Genomic DNA, 24,886 nt, shown 5'->3' with positions numbered 1-24,886 from the left:
AACCAAGAGAAAAACAACGGTTGACATCTATATTTGTGCCCCTCTGAAGAGCAATGGTAGATTACCTCTCCTAGTGTGAAACGACAAAAGGAAATGAAACTTTAATAATTCATCAAATCTACCACAAAGGCTCCACACACAAGGCCTCCATAGAATTTATTTGTATTTGCTTTGCAGTCATACCAGGCAGTGTGTATCTAAACACAGTTCCACACAGTCCACACTTACAGTTGAAGTCGGAAGTTTACCAAATACATTTAAAATCAGTTTTTCACAATTCCTGTAACGCCCTGCCCATAGAGAGGGGTTTTTAGTTCTCTATTTTGGTTAGGCCAGGGTGTTACATGGGTGGGCGTTCTATGTTTATTTTTCTATGTTGGTTTGTTTCTTTGGTTAGCCGTGTGTGGCTCTCAATCAGGAACAGCTGTAGTTCGTTGTTGCTGATTGGGAGTCATACATAGGCAGCCTGTTTTTCCTTTGGGGTTTGTGGGTGATTGTTTTCTGTTTAGTGTGTAACCGGACAGAACTGTTGCTGGTCGTTTTGTTTATTTTGTAGTGTTCATGCTATTCATTAAATCCTTTATGATGAACACATCCTCCGCTGCACCTTGGTCTCTTTCTGACAACGGCCGTTACAGAATCACCCACCAAAAACGGACCAAGCAGCGGAGGAAGGAGAAGCACCAGGAGAGGGGCAGTATGGACTCGTGGACATGGGAGGAGATACTGGACGGTAAAGGACCATGGGCTCAAGCTGGGGAGTATCGCCGCCTGCAGTGGGAGATCGAGGCAGCGAGAGCGGAGAGGCACTGGTATGAGGCAAGGGAGCGCAACAGGCACGAGAGGCAAAATTGGGGGGGGGGCACACGGGGAATGTGGCAGAGCCAGGATGGAATTGCTTACCGGAAGCAGCGTGGTACTGATCAGGCACCGTGTTATGCTGTGAAGCGCACGGTGTCTCCAGTGCGCATTCATAGCCCGGTGCGCCATAGGCCAGCCCCCCGCAAGTGCCATGCGAGAGTGGGCATCGAGCCAGGTCGGAGTGTTCCAGCTCAGCGCATCTGGTCTCCGGTGCGCTGTCTCGGTCCAGGCTATCCTGCACCGGCGCTACGCACTGTGTCTCCGGGGCGCTGGGAGGGCTCAGTTCGGCCTATGCCTGCGCTCCGCCTGTGCCGGGCAAAAGTGGGCATTCAGCCTGGAGTATGGGTGGCAAGCCTACGTACCAGAACTCCAGTGCTCCCCCACAGCCCGGTTTATCCTGTGCCTCCTCCTCGGACCAGGCCTCCAGTGGGTCTTTCCAGCCTGGTTTATCTTGTGCCTCCTCCCAGGACCAGGCCTCCAGGGGGTCTCTCCAGCCTGGTCTATCCTGTGCCTCCTCCCAGGACCAGGCCTCCTGTGGGTCTCCCCAGCCTGGTGAATCCTGGGCCAGAGCCGCCTGCCAGTCCGGAGCCGCCCGCCAGTCCGGAGCCGCCCGCCAGTCCGGAGCCGCCAGAGCCGCCCGCCAGTCCGGATCCGCCAGAGCCGCCCGCCAGTCCAAAGCCACCAGAGCCGCCCGCCAGTCTGGAGCCGCCAGAGCCGCCGCCTGTCCGGAGCCGCCAGAGTCGCCCGCCGGCCGGGCGCGGCCGGGCGCAGCCAGGGTCGCCCGCCAGTCCTCCGGCGCAGCCAGGGGCGCCACCTAAGTGGGCTAAGCCGAGGGTGGAGCGGGGTCCACGGCCCGCACCTGAGCCGCCGCCGTAGGAAGGCCCACCCGGACCCTCGCCTTTAGTGTCAGGTTTTGCGGCCGGAGTCCGCACCTTTGGGGGGGGGTACTGTAATGCACTGGCCATAGAGAGGATTTTTAGTTCTCTATTTTGGTTAGGCCAGGGTGTTACATGGGTGGGCGTTCTATGTTTATTTTTCTATGTTGGTTTGTTTCTTTGGTTGGCCGTGTGTGGCTCTCAATCAGGAACAGCTGTAGTTCGTTGTTGCTGATTGGGAGTCATACATAGGCAGCCTGTTTTTCCTTTGGGGTTTGTGGGTGATTGTTTTCTGTTTAGTGTGTAACCGGACAGAACTGTTGCTGGTCGTTTTGTTTATTTTGTAGTGTTCATGCGATTCATTAAATCCTTTATGATGAACACATCCTCCGCTGCACCTTGGTCTCTTTCTGACGACGGCCGTTACAATTCCTGACATTTAGGATCACCACTTTATTTTAAGAATGTGAAATGTCAGAATAATAGTAGAGAGAATTATTTATTTCAGCTTTTATTTCTTTCATCACATTCCCAGTGGGTCAGAAGTTTACATACACTCAATTAGTATTTGGTAGCATTGCCTTTAAATTCATTGTTTAACTTGGGTCAAACGTTTTGGGTAGCCTTCCACAAGCTTCCCACAATAAGTTAGGAGGAATGTGCCAAAATTCACCCGACAGTGCTGGTGTAACTGAGTCAGGTTTCTAGGCCTCCTTGCTCACACACACTTTTTCAGTTCTGCCCACACATTTTCTATAGGATTGAGGTCAAGGGCTTTGTGATGGCCACTCCAATACAATGACTTTGGTGTCCTTAAGCCATTTTGCCACAACTTCGGAAGTATGCTTAGGGTCATTATCCATTTGGAAGACCCATTTGCGACCAAGCATCCTGACTCATGTCTTGAAATGTTACTTCAATATATCCACATAATTTTCCTTCCTCATGGAGCCATCAATTTTGTGAAGTGCACCAGTCTCTCCTGCAGCAAAGCACCCCCACAACATGATTCTGCCACCCCCGTGCTTCACGGTTGGGATGGTGCTCATCGGCTTGCAAGCCTCCCCCATTTTCCTCCAAACATAACGATGGTCATTATGGCCCAACAGTTCTATTTTTGTTTCATCAGACCAGAGGACATTTCTCCACAAAGTGCGAGCTTTGTCCCCATAGTCTGGCTTTGTTATGATGGTTTTGGAGCAGTGGCTTCTTCCTTGCTGAGCGGCCTTTCAGGTTATGTAGATATAGGACTCATTTTACTGTGGATATAGATACTTTTCTACCTGTTTCCTCCAGTATCTTCACAAGGTCCTTTGCTGTTGTTCTGGGATTGATTTGCACTTTTCACACCAAAGTACGTTCATCTCTAGGAGACAGAATGTGTCTCCTTCCTGAGCGGTATGGCGGCTGCGTGGTCCCTTGGAGTTTATACTTGCGTACTATTGTTTGTACAGATGAACATGGTACCTTCAGGCGTTTGGAAATTGCTCTCAAGGATGAACCAGACTTGTAGACGTCTACAATTGTTTTTCTGAGGTCTTGACTGATTTATTTTGATTTTCCCATGATGTCAAGCAAAGAGAACCTGAGTTTGAAGGTAGGCCTTGAAATACATCCACAGGTACACCTCCAATTGACTCAAATAATGTCAATTAGCCTGTCAGAAGCTTCTAAAGCCATGACATCATTTTCTGGAATTTTCCAAGCTGTTTAAAGCACAGTCAACTTAGTGTATGTAAACTTCTGACCCACTGGAATTGTGATACAGTGAATTAGAAGTGAAATAATCTGTCTGCAAACAATTGTTGGAAAGATTACTTGTGTCATGCACAAAGTACATGTCCTTACCGACTTGCCAAAACTATAGTTTGTTAACAAGAAATTTGTGGAGTTGTTGAAAAACGAGTTTTAATGACTCCAACCTAAGTCTATGTAAACTTCCAACTTCAACTGTATATCAACACTGTGTGGTATTCAATCAAACTCACACCGCAGGAAACCATGCACTGCACTAAATTTTACAAACGTGGATCCAGCACCCAACTTTTTTTAAAGAATAATTTGTAAGTGAGCACATTGTCTATTATCTCATCTTAATTACAGCTAATAGTGAAACAAACATCAAAACAGAACATCGGTCTCGGCCCTAAATAAACTATAGTGATATGTGAGAGGGCACCTGCCATCCATCCATCACACTTCCCAGCTCGGGGACAGTGTCAAAAGCTGCCAGCCTGATGCTGATCTCGTCACACCTAACAGCCCCTGTGAAAACCTCTTCACCCGCCATAATCAGGATGTATGCATATCTGTCAGATCTCTCAGTGATGTTATGAGCCTAATCCATATTCACCAACATTAGATTTATTTCCCTGTTATAGGATAATAATCTTCTCCACTCAATTTCTATGCAGAGTCGAGGAATGCTTTCTTTATGCATCCGCACATGCAGATTACGAACATTATTGAGAATGAGTGAGTTTGTAATGAATGGGTGTTGAGACGGGGTAGAGGTGTATGTGAGACTGACACAGAGACACAAAACTGGGGTTTGGGGAGGTGTTGGCTCATCGCAAGTCTAATCCTGCAGCCATTGTCTCCAGAGGAATTAGATGAGATTAGGGGAGAAAATCCCTTTTGAGGACAGGGTGTAAGGATTGCAGCACATAATCCATCTAGCACACATACACACACTCATAGATCCTTCCCCCCCACACACACATGCACACAGACAGACACCTGAACACACACACACACACACACACACACACACACACACACACACACACACACACACACTTATACTGCTTTTACATAGGATTTATGGTATTTTGCCTATAAAAAAAATTGGGCAATGTTTATATGACCCCCTTACAAACAGGCCCATTTTTACTACATTCTTGCCTGCATACGCCTTTTATACCTCCCGTGTGTATGCCTGTGACAAGTGGTAGTAGTGGTGAGCAGATGTGGGTGGGTGTTCATTGTAATAAATCCATTATTAATTTGTTTAGGTGGGTCCTAGGAAACATTACAAGACTAATAAAATGTATTTTTAAAACAATAGCATAGTATATTTTGAATTGAATTATGTTACGTTCAAATGAATGAAATCAATAGTTCATTATTTTGTTCATTAAAACAGACAAGGCACACCTACCTCGATCACAGAACACACATATTTTGTAGTAAGAATGTAATGGAACATAACAGAATAAAATACAACTTGTGTCACGGGAAGGTGTGGAACAGCTTTCATATTAATAAAAGTGATAAAAAGCCCATGTCTCATCTTTTTCCTACCCACTTTGTTAGGGAGCAGGCGTATGGTCTTACATTGAGAGTATCTTCATCATGATACTGATAGAAAATAATAGCAATCCTATTTTCAAAAGCATGGGACTCTGGCGTTAATATTTCAACCTCCGCGGGCTTGTGTAGTTGCCTATGTGCGATCGAGCAAAATAAAAGGCCTAAACTTGATTTGGGCTACATTATTGCATGCTGAAAGTCTCTGAGCAGTGATAGATGAACAAACGAATAGATGAGCTATACCACCTCCACTTTTAAAAAAAAAATTTATTTAACCTTTATTTAACTAGGCAAGTCAGTTAAGAACAAATTCTTATTTACAATGACGGCCTACCCCGGCCAAACCCTAACCCGGACGACAGTGGGCCAATTGTTCGTCGCCCTATGGGACTCCCAATCACAGCCGGTTGTGATACAGCCTGGAATCAAACCAGGGTCTGTAGTGATGCCTCTAGCACTGAGATGCAGTGCCTCAGACCGCTGCGCCACTCGGGAGCCCAACCAGAAACCATTTTTTGCCCAGCCAGAAACCAATGAACCAAATAGCCTATACAGACAGAGATTCAGTGAAACAAACTCACATTGATTGAGACAAGTCAGTGGTCTCAGGCTTTTGGTCAGGAGTAGGCCTAGGCTACTAAGCGCCTGAAGAGTAAAATAATCCACTTGTTAAACTACATAACATGCTGGCAAAATGTTCAAGTAGATGAGCCAACTAGACAAGATGATCATGAGCAGCACTCACCTCAACTTAGCTAGCATTTCCCCAGCGTAACTGTAGCCTAACCAACATGAAAATGGAGATTCAGTCCCCATGCTTGTCTCAAAGCAGCACGATGGATCTGTCCCAATCAAAACGGTGCTGAAATCATCATCTAGTTGACCACACTATTGCTTGGATGACTTCGGGAGGTTCAGTAAGCAACAATTTGATACATGCCTTGAATTTCAATAGCCTACTTTATTCCAATATTTTTGCCATTCGGTGATATTTATTCCCACTGTAATTCTTTATGGATCCATCCAGTTGGGGTTAAGAAAACAGTGCATGCTTAGTGGTGGGCTATGCGGTGAGACATGACATGCTTGACAAAGTTTAGAACTGGCAGGAGGATGGTTAACTGGTGCTGCGTAGCAACCATCAAGAGAGAACCATTTAAGAGCATAGTGCGTGCCAATGCCACCTCAGCATTAAGGCTACGTTTCATACTAAAGGCGTCAGCATGTATTCGGTTCAGCTGGCGCCTAGCAAGTGTGCTCGCAAACTCCCTTAAAAAGATATTTGCTTGAAAAAATTCAATATAAAAATAAATAAAATCGGCAATAGTTCTGTTTGTCTATCTTGAGACGCCGTGGCCAGAATAGTCAGAATTCATCTAAGATAACTCAAGATATCTGTCATTAATTTTGACGTTTTTGCCAAGGAGATTTTAGTCGCGTAATTTTACATCTAACTAAAATGTTTGGTGAATAATCCCTACTGTTGACCAATCACCAACGAATGGACGTACCTACTTCGGCTTGCCGCGAGAAAAAATTGTGTGCGCCCGAACAGCCCGAAAATCCTTGTTGCAGACCAAAACGTCACATAAAGGCCGTCAATCAATATATGCACAAACTTTTTCTAATTGTTTCAGATGGGAAGTATTCGGACGCCTTAAGCAGGAGTTTACTGAAATGATTATTACTAGGTTGTTTGGTCGAAATAAAAGTTTCAGCTTTGATCCTGGCAATACCTTTCAGATATAAGGAAAAGTTGGCGGTATGGTAAAGTTGGCAGAAAAAAACATCTTAGTATGAAAGGGATCTTACACAAATGCAGAAAGCCAATTCAGAACGCACCTAGCACACATCTAAGCATGCATACAGCCCCACACACCTACACAAGCCACTGGGCTCACTTACATCATGGCGTTAACAGAGTATAGCAGGTGAATAACGGTGAAGGGACTGAAATCGCAGTATGAGTAATCTCGTCACTAGCTTTCTCTGACAGGTGTAGGCGACAGCCAGGGAACTTGATTAAGAGGGAAGCAAGGAAAGTGGGAAAGTGACACTGGTGAAAGAGAGTGGTAAATGCAGATTAAGACAGAGAGTATTGGGGGCACATGTCGGGTCAGGTCAGCGGGCAGTTGTGTGTGTGTGTGTGCACGGTGCATATCAGTTACGTGCGTTGCTTCGTCTTTGATTATAACCAAAGCCATTTCTTTCCAAAGGATCATTCCTCATTACCCTCTCCACGTTAGATTGCACTAGATAGTTCAGCAGACGCAAACACATTACTGCCTCATATCTGTCTTGCATTCACGTGTAATGGATTCCCGGTTCCCAAGGGTACATAATCATCCACTTAACATGGCAGTATAAAGAATGAGAACCAATATGCTGTTGTTTGATTACGGTAGCTACTAGCTTAGAAAGCCTTTCCTGATGCAGACAGTGTTGCTGGTGAGCTAAGGCCAAACAACATGGCCAATGGCATAGGGCTACACTCTCAGAATATAGGAGAACCCTTTTTGCTTCTCTTGGTTCATTTGTGAAAAGGGTTCTACTTGGAACCAAAAATGGGTTCTTCAAAGGGTTCTTCTATTGGGACAGCCAAAGAACCCATTAGGTTGTCGAGAGCCCCTTTCTTTATCTAAGAGTGTAGAATTCAATCAAACTCTCACTGCAGGTGTAGCTCAACTGTGGTAAAGCTGGCCTCATCATAATCAGTGCAAGCTTAGAGACATTGAGTTAAAACTGTTAAGTGGGAAATGCAGAGTTCCTCTGAGGTTCTCACCATATAGAATTAATAATCGTAGAAATATAATTAGTCATGTGGGAACATTTTATGTTCCCCGCTGTGGGAACATAAAAGAGTTCTGGTGCCGTAACCCGGACGATCGTGTTTACTAGTTGAAACACACCGGCTGGTAAGTAATTCATGTTTTAAAATGTATGAATTATATTATAGTTCTCTGCATACGCTCCCCCACATTTCCTAACAGACTGACTGGTCGAAACACACCATGTTTGTTTCGCAGTAGTGGTCTGATAGAATCCAGCCCTAATTATGTTCACTTCAGTTAGCGAGTGTTTGCAATTTAGCTCGCTTAAAAAAATATATAACAAAATAGACTAACTCAAAGGAGTCCGAAAAAGTTACTCACAGAAGACAATCAAATACACTTCCCACTGGGCAAAAAAAAAGGTTGAATTAAAGTGTGTCCCCCCCCCAAAAAAGATAAATTAATGTGATCATGTTCAATCAACATGGAAAACTGATTGGATTTGAAAAAAAGTCATCAACATAAGGGCATTTTTTATTTTTTTCATGTAACTTTCAGTAATATAGAGAGATAAGCACTCCAACAGACTGTGGGCCACTCCTTCACACATCTTTTCCAATAAACATATAGTACCATTTCAGTCATGCTGTCTTTACCCGTAAAAAATTATGCACGTATGAATGTACGTCGCTTTGGATAAAAGCATCTGCTAAATGGCATATATTTTTATATGATATAAAAGAGTACGATTCAGTTTGAAATAATACAAAAAAGTGGTGAGTCCAACATTGATCTTACCTCTGCACAACTTGAGTTGCATTAAAAACCCTCTCTTTTTTCAATTTTCGCCTAAAATGACATACCCAAATCTAACTGCCTGTAGCTCAGAACCTGAAGCAAGGATATGCATATTATTGATACCATTTGAAAGGAAACACTTTGAAGTTTGTGGAAATGTGAAATTAATGTAGGAGAATATAACACATTAGATCTGGAAAAAGATAATAAACTCAGCAAAAAAAGAAACGTCCCTTTCTCAGGACCCTGTCTTTCAAAGATAATTCGTAAAAATCCAAATAACTTCACAGATCTTCATTGTAAAGGGTTTTAACACTGTTTCTCATGCTTGTTCAATTAACCATAAACTATGAATGAACATGCACCTGAGGAAAGGTCGTTAAGGACACTAACAGCTTACAGACGGTAGGCAATTAAGGTCACAGTTATGAAAACTTAGGACACTAAAGAGGCCTTTCTACTGATTCTTAAAAACACCAAAAGAAAGATGCCCAGGGTCCCTGCTCATCTGCGTGAACATGCCTTAGGCATGCTGCAAGGAGGCATGAGGACCACAGATGTAGCCAGGGCAATAAAGTGCAATGTCCATACTGTGAGACGCCTAATACCCTGACTACACCGCTCGCATTGCGTGCGCGAGCGTTGCAAAACACATTTTGAAATCTATGTTATTCAATTATTGCACCCACACTGCTCGCGCGAGCCAACGAGCGTCTGCATTGCCAAGGGCTAAAATAGAAGTCAGTTCTATTTGTGACGCAGATCGCGCTGCAAGTCCTGCATCTCCCATCTCCTCATTGGTTTATAGAAGCAGGTACCCACGTGCCATCTCCTCATTGGTTATACCCACGTGGGTGACTGAAAGACGAATGAGGTCGGTGGCGGTAATGCACCTAATTTATGAAAGTCCAGAGAAGAAAAAGCCTGGAAGGAGGAGAGATGACTAGAAACGATTCAGTTGACCGTTTTGTGTGTGGATTAATTGTCGGAGTAGAGGACCTTGTGCATTTCAGGTAAAATAACAACTCAATGTTTATATCCCAGGACAATTAGCTAGCAACAGCAAGCTAGCTAAATAGGCCAAATTAGCTAGCAAGTGCAAGCTAGCTAGCTAGCTAAATTGCCATAAATGTTTAATGCTTTTCGACCTGTCCCCAAATTAATGTAATTGGTTCAGAGTTTGTTTTGATATTTTAACCTGCGTGTCGTGGAACGCGTTTGGTGTGGGGGGACAAAATCCATTTATGCACAATGGCGCGCAGCCGGTTTGGGTTCCGTGTAAGACAGCGCTACAGGGAGACAGGACGGACAGCTGATCGTCCTCGCAGTGGCAGACCAAGTGTAACAACACCTGCACAGGATCAGTACATCCAAACATCACACCTGCGGGACAGGTACAGGATGGCAACAACAACTGCCCGAATTACAACAGGAACGCACAATCCTTCCATCAGTACTCAGAAGGTCCGCAATAGGCTGAGGGAGGCTGGACTGAGGGCTTGTAGGCCTGTTGTAAGGCAGGTGCTCACCAGATATCACCGGCAACGTCGCCTATGGGCACAAACCCACCATCACTGGACCAGACAGGGCTGGCAAAAAGTGCTCTTCACTGACGAGTCGCGGTTTTGTCTCACCAGGGGTGATGGTCGGATTCACGTTTATTGTCGAAAGGAATGAGCGTTACACCGAGGCCTGTACTCTGGGGCGGGATCGATTTGGAGGTGGAGGGTCCATCATGGTCTGAGGCAGTGTGTCACAGCATCATCGGACTGAGCTTGTTGTCATTGCAGACAATCTCAATGCTGTGCGTTACAGGGAAGACATCCTCCCCCCTCATGTGGTACCCTTCCTGCAGGCTCATCCTGACATGACCCTCCAGCATGACAATGACACCAGCCATACTGCTCGTTCTGTGCATAATTTCCTGCAAAACAGGAATGTCAGTGTTCTGCCATGGCCAGCGAAGAGCCCGGATCATAATCCCATTTAGCACGTCTGGGACCTGTTGGACCGGAGGGTGAGGGCTAGGTCCATTCCCCCCCAGAAATGTCCGGGAACTTGCAGGTGCCTTGGTGGAAGAGTGGGGTAACATCTCACAGCAAGAACTGGCAAATCTGGTGCAGTCCATGAGGAGGAGATGCACTGCAGTACGTAATGCAGCTGGTGGCCACACCAGATACTGACTGTTACTTTTGATTTTGACCCCCCCATTGTTCAGGGACACATTATTCAATTTCTGTTAGTCACATGCCTTTGGAACTTGTTCAGTTTATGTCTCAGTTGTTGAATCTTGTTATGTTCATTCAAATATGTTAAGTTTGCTGAAAATAAACGCAGTTGACAGTGAGAGGACGTTTCTTTTTTTGCTGAGTTTACAAAGAAAAAAAAAGTTTTTTGGGGGTGTTTTTTTTCTTTGAAATGCAAGAGAAAGGCCAAAATTTAATTTTCCAGGTTAGGCGCAATTTAGATTTAGTCCACTAGATGGCAGCAGTGTATGTGCACAGTTTAAGACTGATCCAATGAACCATTGCATTTCTGTTCAAAATGTTGTATATAGACTGCCCAAATGTGCCTAATTGGTTTATTAATACATTTTCAAGTTCATAACTGTGCACTCTCCTCAAATAACAGCATGGTATTATTTCACTGCAATAGCTACTGTAAATTGGACAGTGCAGTTAGATTAACAAGAATTTAAGCTTTCTGCCCATATCAGATATGTCTATGTCCTGGGAAATGTTCTTGTTACTTAAAACCGCGCGGGACGGTTGAGCCAACATAGGCTAATGTGATTAGCATGAGGTTGTAAGTAACAAGAACATTTCCCAGGACATAGCTGTCCAACATGACTCAAAACCAAAGATGTTAAACAGTAGGCCTACACAACAGTGGTGGCTGGGAGAGGTGGGGAGGATGGACAACTTATTTAAATTGGCATACAGTTTGCTACAACAGAATATTGATAGTCATAATACGTCCCAATTGGCTTATTTGTCTCAGGTCGGTCTATTTTTTTCTTTTTTCTGCATATCTATCTGACTTATGCTAATGTTCTGGTGACTGGTGAAAATAAATAGCAGGAAAGAAAACTGGAGCACATATGGAAATGAAAGTAGGCGAGAAAAGAGGGGGAGTGTAGTGTAGAACACCTATTTATGTTTGAGGAATGAGATCGACAGAGGGTAATTGTGGGACGAGGGAACCAACTCCAGTAGTTGATGTAATGATAAAAAGGGCAAAACACTAAATAACTACCAAACATACAATCCCTCAGACTAGTTCATTCACACACACTACCATGATGTTTCTTGACAATGTTTAGATGAGGCGAGACACACTTCTGTTTGACTATCTTTCCCACTGGTGGTCAATTTAAACACCGCACGTTCACAGAAATGGTACACTATATCCCAACAGTGTCAAACCTGCTGATGCAGTAAGTCCTTTGTGGCCTCATTCAGCTTTTAAATCAAAGTAGCCATAACACCACTGTCACCCAGGAAGTAAACAATGCCAGAGTGAGCACAAAATATATGTGTCTGTTTCATAAATAACGTCCCCTGCCTCCCTCTCCTAGCATAGGAACGCTTGACAGCCAGCATGTCATTATCCCTAATTGCATCTTCACTCTCTCCAAAAGACACCAGGAAGAGTAATTCAACTGCACAACAAAAAAAACAATGAGAGTCAGTCAACTACTGCAGATTAACAATATCAAATCAGGCTAATGTATTAAATGTTCGGAAAACAAGTGAGAACACATATACTGTATAACACATAGCAGAGAGAGAGAGGGAGAGAGAGAACGGTAGACAGAGAGAGCAGGAGAGGTACTGAGAGTAAGCGGTAGACAGAGGTAGATAGATAGAGAGAGTCAGAGTAGGAGAGAGAGAACAAGGAGGAATGAGAGACTGTGCCCTGGGACTCTGATCAGGCTCACAATTTTTTCAAAAACAGAGGGAATACTTGATCTAGGAAAATCTATGGCTGTGTGAACCGTGTCGCAAACTTTACCCGGAATGTATTTTTGAAAGAAAGCAGAGATAAGGGAAGCTTCAGCATCAACACACTCTTCCCGATTTCCAACAGATTAGTTGCCACGGCAACTAAACCCGGGCTGAGCAAGTTAAACAGCACCTTGTGAACTTCTCAATGAGAGAGCGAGTCACTGTAGACTGTGGTGTGGCGGACCATGCATGCTAATGATATAATGGAAGACCTTGTTAGGGGTGAAACTAATAGAAGCAAATACATTTACATAAGTTTCCATTTGGTTGATTGATTTGTTGTGTTAGTGTGCTTATTTGTTCAACCATGGATCTCTATTTACCTCTCTGAAGACAGCAAATCACCATCTAGCAACTTCGCAAGATGAAACACCAATCCATGACGGGTGATCTGCATGTAGCCTACATGGAGTCTGGTGTGGCTCAGTTGGAAAAGCATGGCACTTGCTAAGTTATGATTGTGGGTTTGATTCCCACTGGGGCCACCCATATGAAAATGTACTGTAGACGCACACTACTAAGTCACTTTGGATAAAAATGTCTGGTAATTGGCATATACTGTATTTCACTTTCAATACATTTGCAAAAATGTCTAAAAACATGTTTTCACATTGTCATTATGGGATTTTGTGTGTAGATAGATGAGAAAAAATCTATTTAATAAATGTTGTATTGAGGCTGTAAAACAACAGCGTGGAATAAGTCAAGGGGTATGAATACTTTCTGAAAGCACTGTATACCTCACATGCGACCTACGAGCTGACAAGGTAAAAAAAATATGTCGTTCTGCCTCTGAACAAGGCAGTTAACCCACTGTTCCTAGGCCGTCATTGTCAATTACAATTTGTTCTTAACTGACTTGCCTAGTTAAAATAAAGGTAAAATAAAAAAATTAAATGATAAGACTATGTAACGTGTATGTCAACAAAGTCTATTAAACAGAATAGCTGACCAAATTTAACATTCTAGAAAAACCATGTGTAATCAAGTATAATGCGTTTAGCTGACTAAGATCAAGGAATGGTCATGAGAAACGAATATCAAAGCAAGTATACTGCTCAAAAAAATAAAGGGAACACTTGAACAACACATCCTACATCTGAATGAAAGAAATAATCGTATTAAATACTTTTTTCTTTACATAGTTGAATGTGCTGACAACAAAATCACACAAAAATAAATCAATGGAAATCCAATTTATCAACCCATGGAGGTCTGGATTTGGAGTCACACTCAAAATTAAAGTGGAAAACCACACTACAGGCTGATCCAACTTTGATGTAATGTCCTTAAAACAAGTCAAAATGAGGCTCAGTAGTGTGTGTGGCCTCCACGTGCCTGTATGACCTCCCTACAACACCTGGGCATGCCCCTGATGAGGTGGCGGATGGTCTCCTGAGGGATCTCCTCCCAGACCTGGACTAAAGCATCCACCAACTCCTGGACAGTCTGTGGTGCAACGTGGCGTTGGTGGATGGAGCGGGACATGATGTCCCAGATGTGCTCAATTGGATTCAGGTCTGGGGAATGGGCGGGCCAGTCCATAGCACCAATGCCTTCCTCTTGCAGGAACTGCTGACACACTCCAGCCACATGAGGTCTAGCATTGTCTTGCATTAGGAGGAACCCAGGGCCAACCGCACCAGCATATGGTCTCACAAGGGGTCTGAGGATCTCATCTCGGTACCTAATGGCAGTCAGGCTACCTCTGGCGAGCACATGGAGGGCTGTGCGGCCCCCCAAAGAAATGCCACCCCACACCATGACTGACCCACCGCCAAACCGGTCATGCTGGAGGATGTTGCAGGCAGCAGAACGTTCTCCACGGCGTCTCCAGACTCTGTCACGTCTGTCACGTGCTCAGTGTGAACCTGCTTTCATCTGTGAAGAGCACAGGGCGCCAGTGGCGAATTTGCCAATCTTGGTGTTCTCTGGCAAATGCCAAACGTCCTGCACGGTGTTGGGCTGTAAGCACAACCCCCACCTGTGGACGTCGGGCCCTCATACCACCCTCATGGAGTCTGTTTCTGACCGTTTGACACATGCACATTTGTGGCCTGCTGGAGGTCATTTTGCAGGGCTCTGGCAGTGCTTCTCCTGCTCCTCCTTGCACAAAGGCGGAGGTAGCGGTCCTGCTGCTGGGTTGTTGCCCTCCTACGGCCTCCTCCACGTCTCCTGATGTACTGGCCTGTCTCCTGGTAGCGCCTCCATGCTCTGGACACTACGCTGACAGACACAGCAAACCTTCTTGCCACAGCTCGCATTGATGTGCCATCCTGGATGAGCTGCACTACCTGAGCCACTTGTGTGGGTTGTAGACTCCGTCTCATGCTACCACTAGAGTGAAAGCACAGCCAGCATTCAAAAGTGACCAAAACATCAGCCAGGAAGCATAGGAACTGAGAAGTGGTCTGTGGTCCCCACCTGCAGAACCACACCTTTATTGGGGGTGTCTTGCTAATTGCCTATAATTTCCACCTGTTGTCTATTCCATTTGCACAACAGCATGTGACATTTATTGTCAATCAGTGTTGCTTCCTATGTGGACAGTTTGATTTCACAGAAGTGTGATTGACTTGGAGATACATTGTGTTGTTTAAGTGTTCCCTTTATTTTTTTGAGCAGTGTACTTTAACTTTGCAAAAATGAATGGATTCACATACAAAGCTTAAGCTACAAGGCAATACTGACATTAACAAAACATAATTATAGGCATTTACAGTGCATTTGGATAGTATTCAGACCCCTTGACTTTTTCCACATTTTGTTATGCTACAGCCTTATTCTAAAATTGATTAAATTGTTTTTTTCCCCTCATCAATCTACACACAATACCTCATAATGACAAAGCGAAAACAGGTTTGCAGACATTTTTGCAAAATTGTAAAAAGAAAATGCAAATATTATATTACATTTACATAAGTATTCAGACCCTTTACTCAGTACTTTGTTGAAGCACCTTTGGCAGCGATTACAGCCCCGAGTCTTCTTGGGTTTGACGCTAAAAGCTTGGCCCACCTGTATTTGGTGAGTTTCTCCCATTCTTCTCTGTAGATCCTCTTAAGCTCTGTCAGGTTGGATGGGGAGCGTCGCTGCACAGCTATTTCCAGGTCTCTCCAGAGATGTTCGATCGTGTTCAAGTCCGGGCTCTGGCTGGGCCACTCAAGGACATTCAGAGACTTCCCTCCGAAGCCACTCCTGCGTTGTCTTGGCTGTGTGCTTAGGGTAATTGGCCTGTTGGAAGGTGAACCTTTGCCCCAGTCTGAGGTCCTGAGTGATCTGGAACATGTTTTCATCAAGGATCTTTCTGTACTTTGCTTCGTTCATCTTTCCCTCGATTCTGACTAGTCTCCCAGTCCCTGCCGCTGAAAAACATCTCCACAGCATGATGCTGCCACCACCATGCTTCACCGTAGGTATGGTGCCAGGTTTCCTCCAGACGTGAAGCTTGACATTCAGGCAAAAGAGTTCAATCTTGGTTTCATCAGACCAGAGAATCTTGTTTCTCATGGTCTGAGAGTCCTTTAGATGCCTCGTGGCAAACTCCAAGTGGGCTGTCATGTGCCTTTTACTGAGGAGTGGCTTCCGTCTGGCCACTCTACCATAAATGCCTGATTGGTGGAGTGCTGCAGAGCTGGTTGTCCTTCTGGAAGGTTCTCCCATGCACAGAGGAACTCTGGATCTCTGTCAGAGTGACCATCGGGTTCTCGGTCACCTCCCTGACCAAGGCCCTTCTCCCCTAATTGCTCAGTTTGGCCGGGCGGCTAGCTCTAGGAAGAATCTTGCTGGTTCCAAACTTCTTCCATTTAAGAATGATGGAGGCCACTGTGTTCTTGGGAACCTTCAATGCTGCATACATTTTTTGGTACCCTTCCCCAGATCTGTGCCTCGACACAATCCTGTCTCGGAGCTCTATGGAAAAATTCCTTCAACCTCATTCATGGCTTGGTTTTTTCTCTGACATGCACTGTCAACTGTGGGACCATATAGACAGGTGTGTGCCTTTCCAAATCATGTCCAATCAATTGAATTTACCACAGGTGGACTCCAATCATGTTGTAGAAACATCTTAAGGATGATCAATGGAATTAGCATGCACCTGAGCTCAATTTTGAGTCTCATAGCAAAAGGTCTGAATACTTATGTAAATAAGGTATTTATAAAAACCTGTTTTCGCTTTGTCATTATAGGGTACAGTGTGTAGATTGATTCGTTTTTTTTTTATTTAATTGATTTTAGAATAAGGCTGTAACGTAACAACATGTGGAAAAAGTCAAGGGGTCTGAATACTTTCCGAATGCACTGTAGATCCTAAGGTTAACTGACAAGACAAAGCATTAACAAAGAGATCCCCACTAGGCCAGAGGCCTAGGAAATTACAATTGATCATACAACCTTCCTCTGTGGACTAGATATAGTATAAGAGACAGAACAAAGGTGTTTCATTCCATTTATAACATCTGAAGGTCAATCAAAGGATACCAAGTTTACAGTAACCTGAACACCCAGGCCCAATATCCACAGGGTGTCACAGCATATAAAGGCTTGTGTGGCGGGATGAGACCAACGTAAATAAGACAGAATTCCTAAGAAGACAATAAAATCCCTTTGTATAGAGTAATTTAGAGTTCCACCGGTACAGATACAAGTTACCATAGAGATCCTACATCCATATTGGATGGCATAAAAGTTATCCTCAGAGGACAAGTTTAGATAGATACCAGACATGGCTGCTGTAGAATTATTATATCACATTAAATCGGTCCTCTGGATACTGTAGAGAGAGATATATATTTTGGCCCCTTAGAGGGGGATGGGCTGACTGATCCTTGGGAATTGTCCGTTGTATCTTCCTTGAGTGCCTGGGCCATTTGGAATTCAGCCCCAGATGACAGACAGCACATACTGCATTTCATTTACATAAGTATTCACACCCCTTTGCTATGACACTCCAAATTGACCTCAGGTGCATCCAATTTCCTTTGATCATCCTTGAGATGTCACTACAACTTGATAGTAGTCCACTTGTGGCCAATTCAATTGTTTGGACATGATTTAGAAAGAAACACGCCTGTCTATAGGGTGCCACAGTTGACAGTGCACTTTAGAGCAGAAACTATACCACGAAGTCCAAGGAACGGTCAGTAGATCTCTGAGACGAGGCATATATCTGGGGAAGGGTATAAAACAATGTCTAGTGTTGAAAGTTTCCAAGACCACAGTGGTTTCCATCATTGGGCAATGGAAAAAGTATGGATCTACCCAGACTCTGACTAGAGCTGGCCATCCAACCAAACTGAGCAACCAGGCAAGAAGGACCTTGGTCAGGGAGGTGACCAAGAACCCAATGACCACTCTGCCAGAACAACAGAGTTCCTTGGCTGAGATAGAGACTGTTGTCCGTCTGGCAGGTTCTCCACAGCACTTCACTAATCTGGGCTTTATGGGAAAGTGGCCATACGGAAGCCACTCCTGAGAAAAAGACACATGACAGCACACCTAGAGTTTGCAAAAAGGCAAGTGAAAGCATCTGAGCGCATAAGGCAAAAGACTCTGTGGTCTGATAAGACAAAAATGTAACTCTTTGGCCTAAATGCAAAGCGCTATGTCTGTAAAAAACCAGGCACAGCTCATCACCCGTCTAACACCGTCCCTACCATGAAGCATGGTGGTGGCAGCATCATGCTATGGGGAAGCTTTTCAGCGGCAGGGACTGTGAGACTGGTAAGGATAGAGGGAACAATGAATGGTGCCAAATAAAGGCAAATCCTTGATAAGAACCAACAGGACAATGACCCCAAGCATACAGCCAAAGCAATGCTGGAATGGCTTCAAAACAAGAATGTGAAATCCCTTGATTGGCCCAGCCAAAGCCCAGACTTGAATCCCATTGAAAATCTGTGGAAAGACTTGAAGATTGCTGTTCACGGCAGCTCCCCATTTAATTTAACAGATTTTAAGAAAATCTGCATGGAAATATGGGAGAATATCCCCCAATCCAGATGTGCAAAGCTGATACAGACATACCCATAATGACTCAAAACTGTAATCGCCTAAATGGTGCTTCTACAAAAAACAAATTTCGATTGGCTGGGCCTGGCTACCAAGTGGTTGGGCCTATACCCTCCCAGGCCCACCCATGGCTGCGCCCCTGCCCAGTTATGTGAAATCCACAGATTAGGACCTAATGAATTTATTTAAATTGATTGATTTCCTTCTATGAACTCAGTAAAATCTTTGAAATTGTTGCAGGTTGTGTTTATATTTTTGTTCAGTATAATATGCTTATACGCCAACGACGTGCGACAGACACTGGGAGCTAATTGAGGATATAATTACATCAAACACCCTGAACTGGAATGGATATTTGTTCAATGAGGAAGTGTCATATTAGCTGCACTGTGACACTTCAGCTGTATTTATAATATTTGCGAACTGGAGAGCAGCGGGGAGGATGAGGTGAAAAGGGGAGTGGAAAATGAGTCTTTAAAAAGGACTTATTTGCAATAAATAGATAATGCAGCAACCATGTCGCTAAATACAGCACTCTGCGGCCTGCTGACTATCAAGAGCAGGCTCTTCAACAAAGTGCTTGTGGATTGTGCTGACATGCATGAGGTCCCTGGTTCAAGTCCAGCTCCTGGCTCTATCCCTCAAATTCACAACAGCGTGTTAAGCTGTTTTTAGTGTTATAATACTTAATGTCATACAGTAAAGAGCTTTTTGCCCATTAAAGACACTATACAATATAGCATAAGAGCATTATCACAGTATACACAATACCACCTTATCAAACCGATCAGACATACAAGAAATCTCCTCAGTCAGCTGATAACACATTCATGTGTGACAGAGTTTTACCATAGGAGTATTGAGTTGTGGACTGAATGAAGCCGCCATCTTTACAAGCACTCAATCACACTACTATGCCAGATTACAGGGTATCAAGATAAACTCTTGATACCCTGTCACTCTCCAGAGGTCTAAATAGCCCCATGTAAACCATCAACATATTAATGAGCCTTCTATTGCAAAGTGTACTCATTTTGAGGGAACTTCCCACAGAATGGTTGGCAAACCACCATTCATTCATGACATTCTGGACAACAGAGGTCGAAATGCAGTAAAGAGTAAATCAATGTAGTCTCACTGAAATACAAAATAAATATAATTGAAAACGAGAGAGAGAGAGAGAGAGAGAGAGAGAGAGAGAGAGAGAGAGAGAGAGAGAGAGAGAGAGAGAGAGAGAGAGAGAGACTGAACAAGAGACAGATGTTGTTATTGTTGTGTAAAGGGTGTGTTGGTGAGACTGAGAGGGAGGAAGAGTGTGTGGTTGAGGCATTTGGTTTTTCACTCCACTTAACGTCAGCACTCTCCCACACAATAGCAAACAAACAAAAGACACTTCAAAATAGGTCCAACATGGCCTTGATCACATCTGCATCTGATCTCACAACCAGCCTGACAAGAGGCACAATGGTACATTTTGTGAAGTGTATGTATGCAGTACAGTGCCTGTCTAGTGCTAGCTGTACATTTCCCTCTCTCTCTCCCACACCCTTTATATTTTCCATTTGGAAGGCAGCACCTGTATGTACAAATCTTTCCTTCCACTTAAAAGGGCTTCTCTGTGCATTGTCCAGGAATACACACACACTCACTACACAGGCTTTTACCACACACACACACACACACCCACCCACACATGTATGCACACAGACAAACGCTCTACAATCTTCAGCCTAGTGGTTAGAGTGTTGGGCCAGTAACCAAAAGGTTGCTAGTTTGAATCCCCAAGGTGAAACATCTGTCGTTCTACTCTTGAGCAAGGCAGTTAACCCCCCACAACAACAGCTCCCCGGGCGCCCAATGTGGAAGCCCCCCGCACCTCTCCAATTCAGAGGTTGAAAGCAGAAGTCAAGTTTCGGTTGGACCTCGTGTGCAATTGATGATACAAAACATGTATTATTTATTAAGACCTTCTATTTCTCTTTCTCCCTCTCTTTTACACACACACACACACACACACACACACACACACACACACACACACACACACACACACTACAGAGTTGGGTTGGTATGTCCACTCTCAGTGGACCCAGTGTTTGTGATAATTATCCCGACCCGAATGTTGGCACACCAAGAGGGAGCCACAAGTCGCACACAAAACTCTCAGGGACAAAAAAACATCAGCTGCAGGAGTAAAACATAAACACTCCCTCCGCTAAACCTTGGCCTTGTTAGTGAACACAACAGGAAAAACACGGCTAAATATAAAAGCCCAAACTTGGGGTACGCCTGTTCCATTTGCTCTCGGCTTGTGCAAGTCAATGTAAACAGTGGGCTACAGCCAACTGCGAAGTCAGAGTTCATCAGTTCATCCGCATTGGCCTGTTGAAGCGTGGGAGCGCATATGGAGGAGGCTGTGTCTGTGCTCTCACTACGTTTACTAAGCTCGGCATTGGTATAACACCAACACATTCTTAAGCACATTGCTGCAATATACAACATCAACAACAACAATTACATTGATTTGAATGACAAGTCACTTTGATGGTCCTCAGTTGTTTGGTCAAAACATACAGTGCATTCTGAAAGTATTCAGACCCCTTGACTTTTTAGACATTTTGTTACATTACTGACTTATTCTAAAATTGATTAAATAGTTTTTTCCCCCCTCATCAATCTACACACAATACCCCATAATGACAAAGCAAAAAACAGTTTTTAGACATTTTTGTACTTTGTTGGCAATGATTACAGTATTCTTGGGTATGACGCTACAAGCTTGGCACACCTGTAGGTGGGGAGTTTTCCCATTCTTCTCTTCAGATCCTCTCAAGCTCTGTCAGGTTGGATGGGGAGTGTCGCTGCACAGCTATTTTCAGGTCACTCCAGAGATGTTCGATCGGGTTTAAGTCCTGGCTGGGCCACTCAGAGACTTGTCGCGAAGCGGTGTGTTGGCTGTGTGCTTAGGGTCATTGTCCTGTTGGAAGGTGAACCTTCGCCCCAGTCTGAGGTCCTGAGCGCTCTGGAGAAGGTTTTCATCAAGGAACTTTTTGTACTTTCTTTCCCTCAATTCTGCCTAGTCTCCTAGTCCCTGCCGCTGAAAAACATCCCCACAGCATGATGCTGCCACCTCTATGCTTCACCGTAGGGATGGTTACAGGTTTCCTCAAAACGTGATGCTTGGCATTCCAAGCGGGCTGTCACGTGCCTTTTACTGAGGAGTGGCTTCCGTCTGGCCACCATAAAGGCCTGATTGGTGGAGTGCTGCAGAGATGGTTGTCCTTCTGGAAGGTTCTCCCATCGCCACAGAGGAACTCTGGAGCTCTGTCAGAGTGACCATCGGGTTCTTGGTCACCTCCCTGACCAAGAACCCGATGGTCACCTCCTTCTCCCTCGATTGCTCAGTTTGACGGACGGCCAACTCTAGAACGAGTCTTGGTGGTTCCAAACTTCTTCCATTTAAAAATGATGGAGGCCAGTGTTCTTTGGGACCTTCAATGCTGCAGAAATGTTTTGGTACCCATCCCCAGATCTGTGCCTCGACAAAATCCTGTCTCAGAGCTCTATGGACAATTCCTTCAACCTCATGGCTTGGCTTTTGCTCTGACATGCACTGTCAACTGTAGGACCTTATATAAACAGGTGTGTGCCTTTCCAAATCATGGAAAGGGTCACACTAAACAAATCAATCGATTGAATTTACCACCGGTGGACTCCAATCAAGTTGTAGGAACATCTCAAGGAGGATCAATGGAAATAGGATGCACCTGACCTTAATTTAGAGTCTCATAGCAAATGGTCTGAATACTTATATAAATAAGGTATTTCTGTTTTTTTAATACGTTTGAAAACAAATCTAAAAATCTGTTTTCACTTTGTCATTATGGGGTATTGTGTGTAGATTGATGAGGATAGTTTTTTTTTTTTTAATCAATTTTAGAATAAGGCTGTAACGTAACAAGATGTGGAAAAAGTCAAGGGGTCTGAATACTTTCTGAATGCACTGTAGAGATTGAAGTTAACACTTTTGTAATAGAAAAAAATCCTACGTTCCTATACCAGCCTGTAAGACCACATAAAGTATTCTTGTCCTATGATGAAATTATACTGTAGGGCTGATCAGCCTGCCTTTATCTGTGGGTATGAGTTGGGCAGTCAGTGAGGCTCATTGTTCCTCTTCCAAAAGAAGGAAAGCCAATACAAGGGAGGGAACAGCTCCAGGAATGCTTGGGATTCTGAAATGTTATTCTCTAGGGAAAGTTTATTTCTGTCTTTTATCTGGAACCAGGGGAACGTTTCTCTCTGACACCATTCTTGTTCCTCACTCCACAGGTACCCACTGTATATTATATCCTCTTTATTGTTATTTTATTGTGTTTTTTTTGCTAAATATTTTCTTAAAACTGCATTGTTGGTTAAGGGCTTGTAAGTAAGCATTTTACTGTAAGGTCTACACTTGTTGTATTCAGCACATGTGACAAATAACATGTGATTTGATTTTGATTTGAAAAATAAAAAAATACATGAAATAAATTTGAATCATCACGTGGTTGCTATGGAATTGGATAAATATTGACTTAGTAAATTAGTAGCCCTAAGTAGACTATGTGAAGGAAAGATGCCACTATAATGCTAACTCTCCTACGGGATATTGGTGTGATTTTGAAGATGTTGCCATGAGGATAAGAAATTGCTTGTTGCCATGACCATGTATCCAAAACTCTTCCCAAAAAGTATTAAAGCTGCAGTCATAATAATAAATAGTTATTGTATTTGTGTGTGTGTGTCAGAATATATAAAATTAACATAGTTTGCCCAGGACATTAGCATCAATTGGTATGTTAGCTAGGTCTGTAATCTGTAAATTGGCTGAAAATAGCTATATTTCCAGGGAAATGTAGACTTACGTCTATCATTTCACGTCAATAATGGTCCTCACTGTAGGATACTCGGTGAGTAGGCTAACTTTCAGTCTCTCTCTCTCTCTCTCTAGTTGTCTCTCTCGTGCGTGAGGTTCCCGTTGTAAAACTAGAGCCGCTTTAAAATATATCAGTACTGTAGAAATAGTAGCCTGCACATTTGAATTCCCTTTGGGCGAACACGTTTATGGAGCTCCGCAATGGTACATTTCAATCAGTTCACATGCGCTCCTTCTCCAGTACAGAAGGTGTCGGTAACACCATTTCTGTTCCCCTGTTTCACTCTGTGGTTCTCGACGCAGTTCCAGGAAGTGTTGATTACCGTCGTGCTAGCAGCACTAGCTGGATCACCATTAATACTTCCGGTTTTCGGATTTAGCCTCCAAAATAAAAGTACGCTGTAAACGCCATGTGTATGCTATTGCATCCCATTGGTTCCTGTATGAACACACCCGTATCCCCCTTACGCCTCGTATCACACCGACAGGGTTTTGCATTTTGGTTCGACCAGAAATACATTCATTTCTGATGGAACTCTGCGTTTGTCTTGCATCATTGCTTTGCAGAGGCAGTTACATTGCGTTCTCTGTGGTGCGTACGTTGGATTTATCGAACATATGTGTCAAACTGTATGTGAAGACAGAAATGGTAGCAGAAGTTGAATGTTCAACTTTTGTTGCACACATATCCAGATGATGCTGTGTAGCATTTTGTGCAATAAAACTGTAGGTGTGATCATGGCATAATAAAAGCCTACTGGTAAAAAAAATATGCAATTAATTATTTTTTAAATAAATCATTATTTGCATTGTATGATTCGTGTTTATTTACTGGTGCTGTTGTTAAAGGATGCGATTTTGAAATGTAATGTTTATGAAAAGTCTGTATATTTGTTGTATTGCACAAACAAATTGCACTGTACAGGAAAAACAATAGATTGTGTGTCTATAAAACTCGGGTCCAGTCTACTCACTAGAGTCCCTAGAATACAAATCAGATGAGTTTGAACAAAAAAACTAGGTCATAGGAAGTGTTGCTGGGCTTTTACTGTGGTCAAATGAGGTGCCTGGACAGTATATGATACAAATACAGCACTGTACATGAAAAACTATTCTTTGTGCCGATGTAAAAAAGTGGGGTGGGGAATACTCAGTAGGGTTTGTAGACTCTATATATGGTTTCATTTCAATAATAATACGGAGTGTTGCTGGCCTTTTACTCCACCCATTACATTGGCCACAATGCAAATCACCTCAGTGGTGGTCGGTGCCGTTTAAAATGAGGGAGGATGATTTATTTTACATTTTTTATGAGCATGGCCTTATTTCTAT

At 43.7% G+C, this 24,886-nt stretch overlaps 1 protein-coding gene across 3 annotated transcripts in view; it reads right to left on the bottom strand.

Annotated features, from left to right (window-relative positions):
* The window catches only part of LOC106561924 (tetraspanin-4), a 112,693-nt gene extending 88,813 nt beyond the window's left edge, over positions 1 to 23,880 (bottom strand). Inside the window, exon 1 of one of the 3 annotated variants that reach the window (XM_045688973.1) lies at positions 23,544 to 23,880. Coding sequence is in view for 1 of the 3 variants with exons in the window: in XM_045688972.1 (XP_045544928.1) it covers positions 23,544 to 23,552 (9 nt within the window). In the remaining 2 variants the exon portion in view is untranslated. The remainder of the gene's footprint in view (positions 1 to 23,543) is intronic. The other 2 variants (XM_045688972.1, XM_014126328.2) reach the window with 2 other exon arrangements.
* Positions 23,881 to 24,886: the final 1,006 nt, after the last annotated feature.

Source organism: Salmo salar, chromosome ssa11 (genome assembly GCF_905237065.1).
Source record: "Salmo salar chromosome ssa11, Ssal_v3.1, whole genome shotgun sequence".
Taxonomy (NCBI): domain Eukaryota; kingdom Metazoa; phylum Chordata; class Actinopteri; order Salmoniformes; family Salmonidae; genus Salmo; species Salmo salar.
Note: the sequence above shows the minus strand (reverse complement) of the source record. Positions and strands in the feature narration are given on the sequence as shown.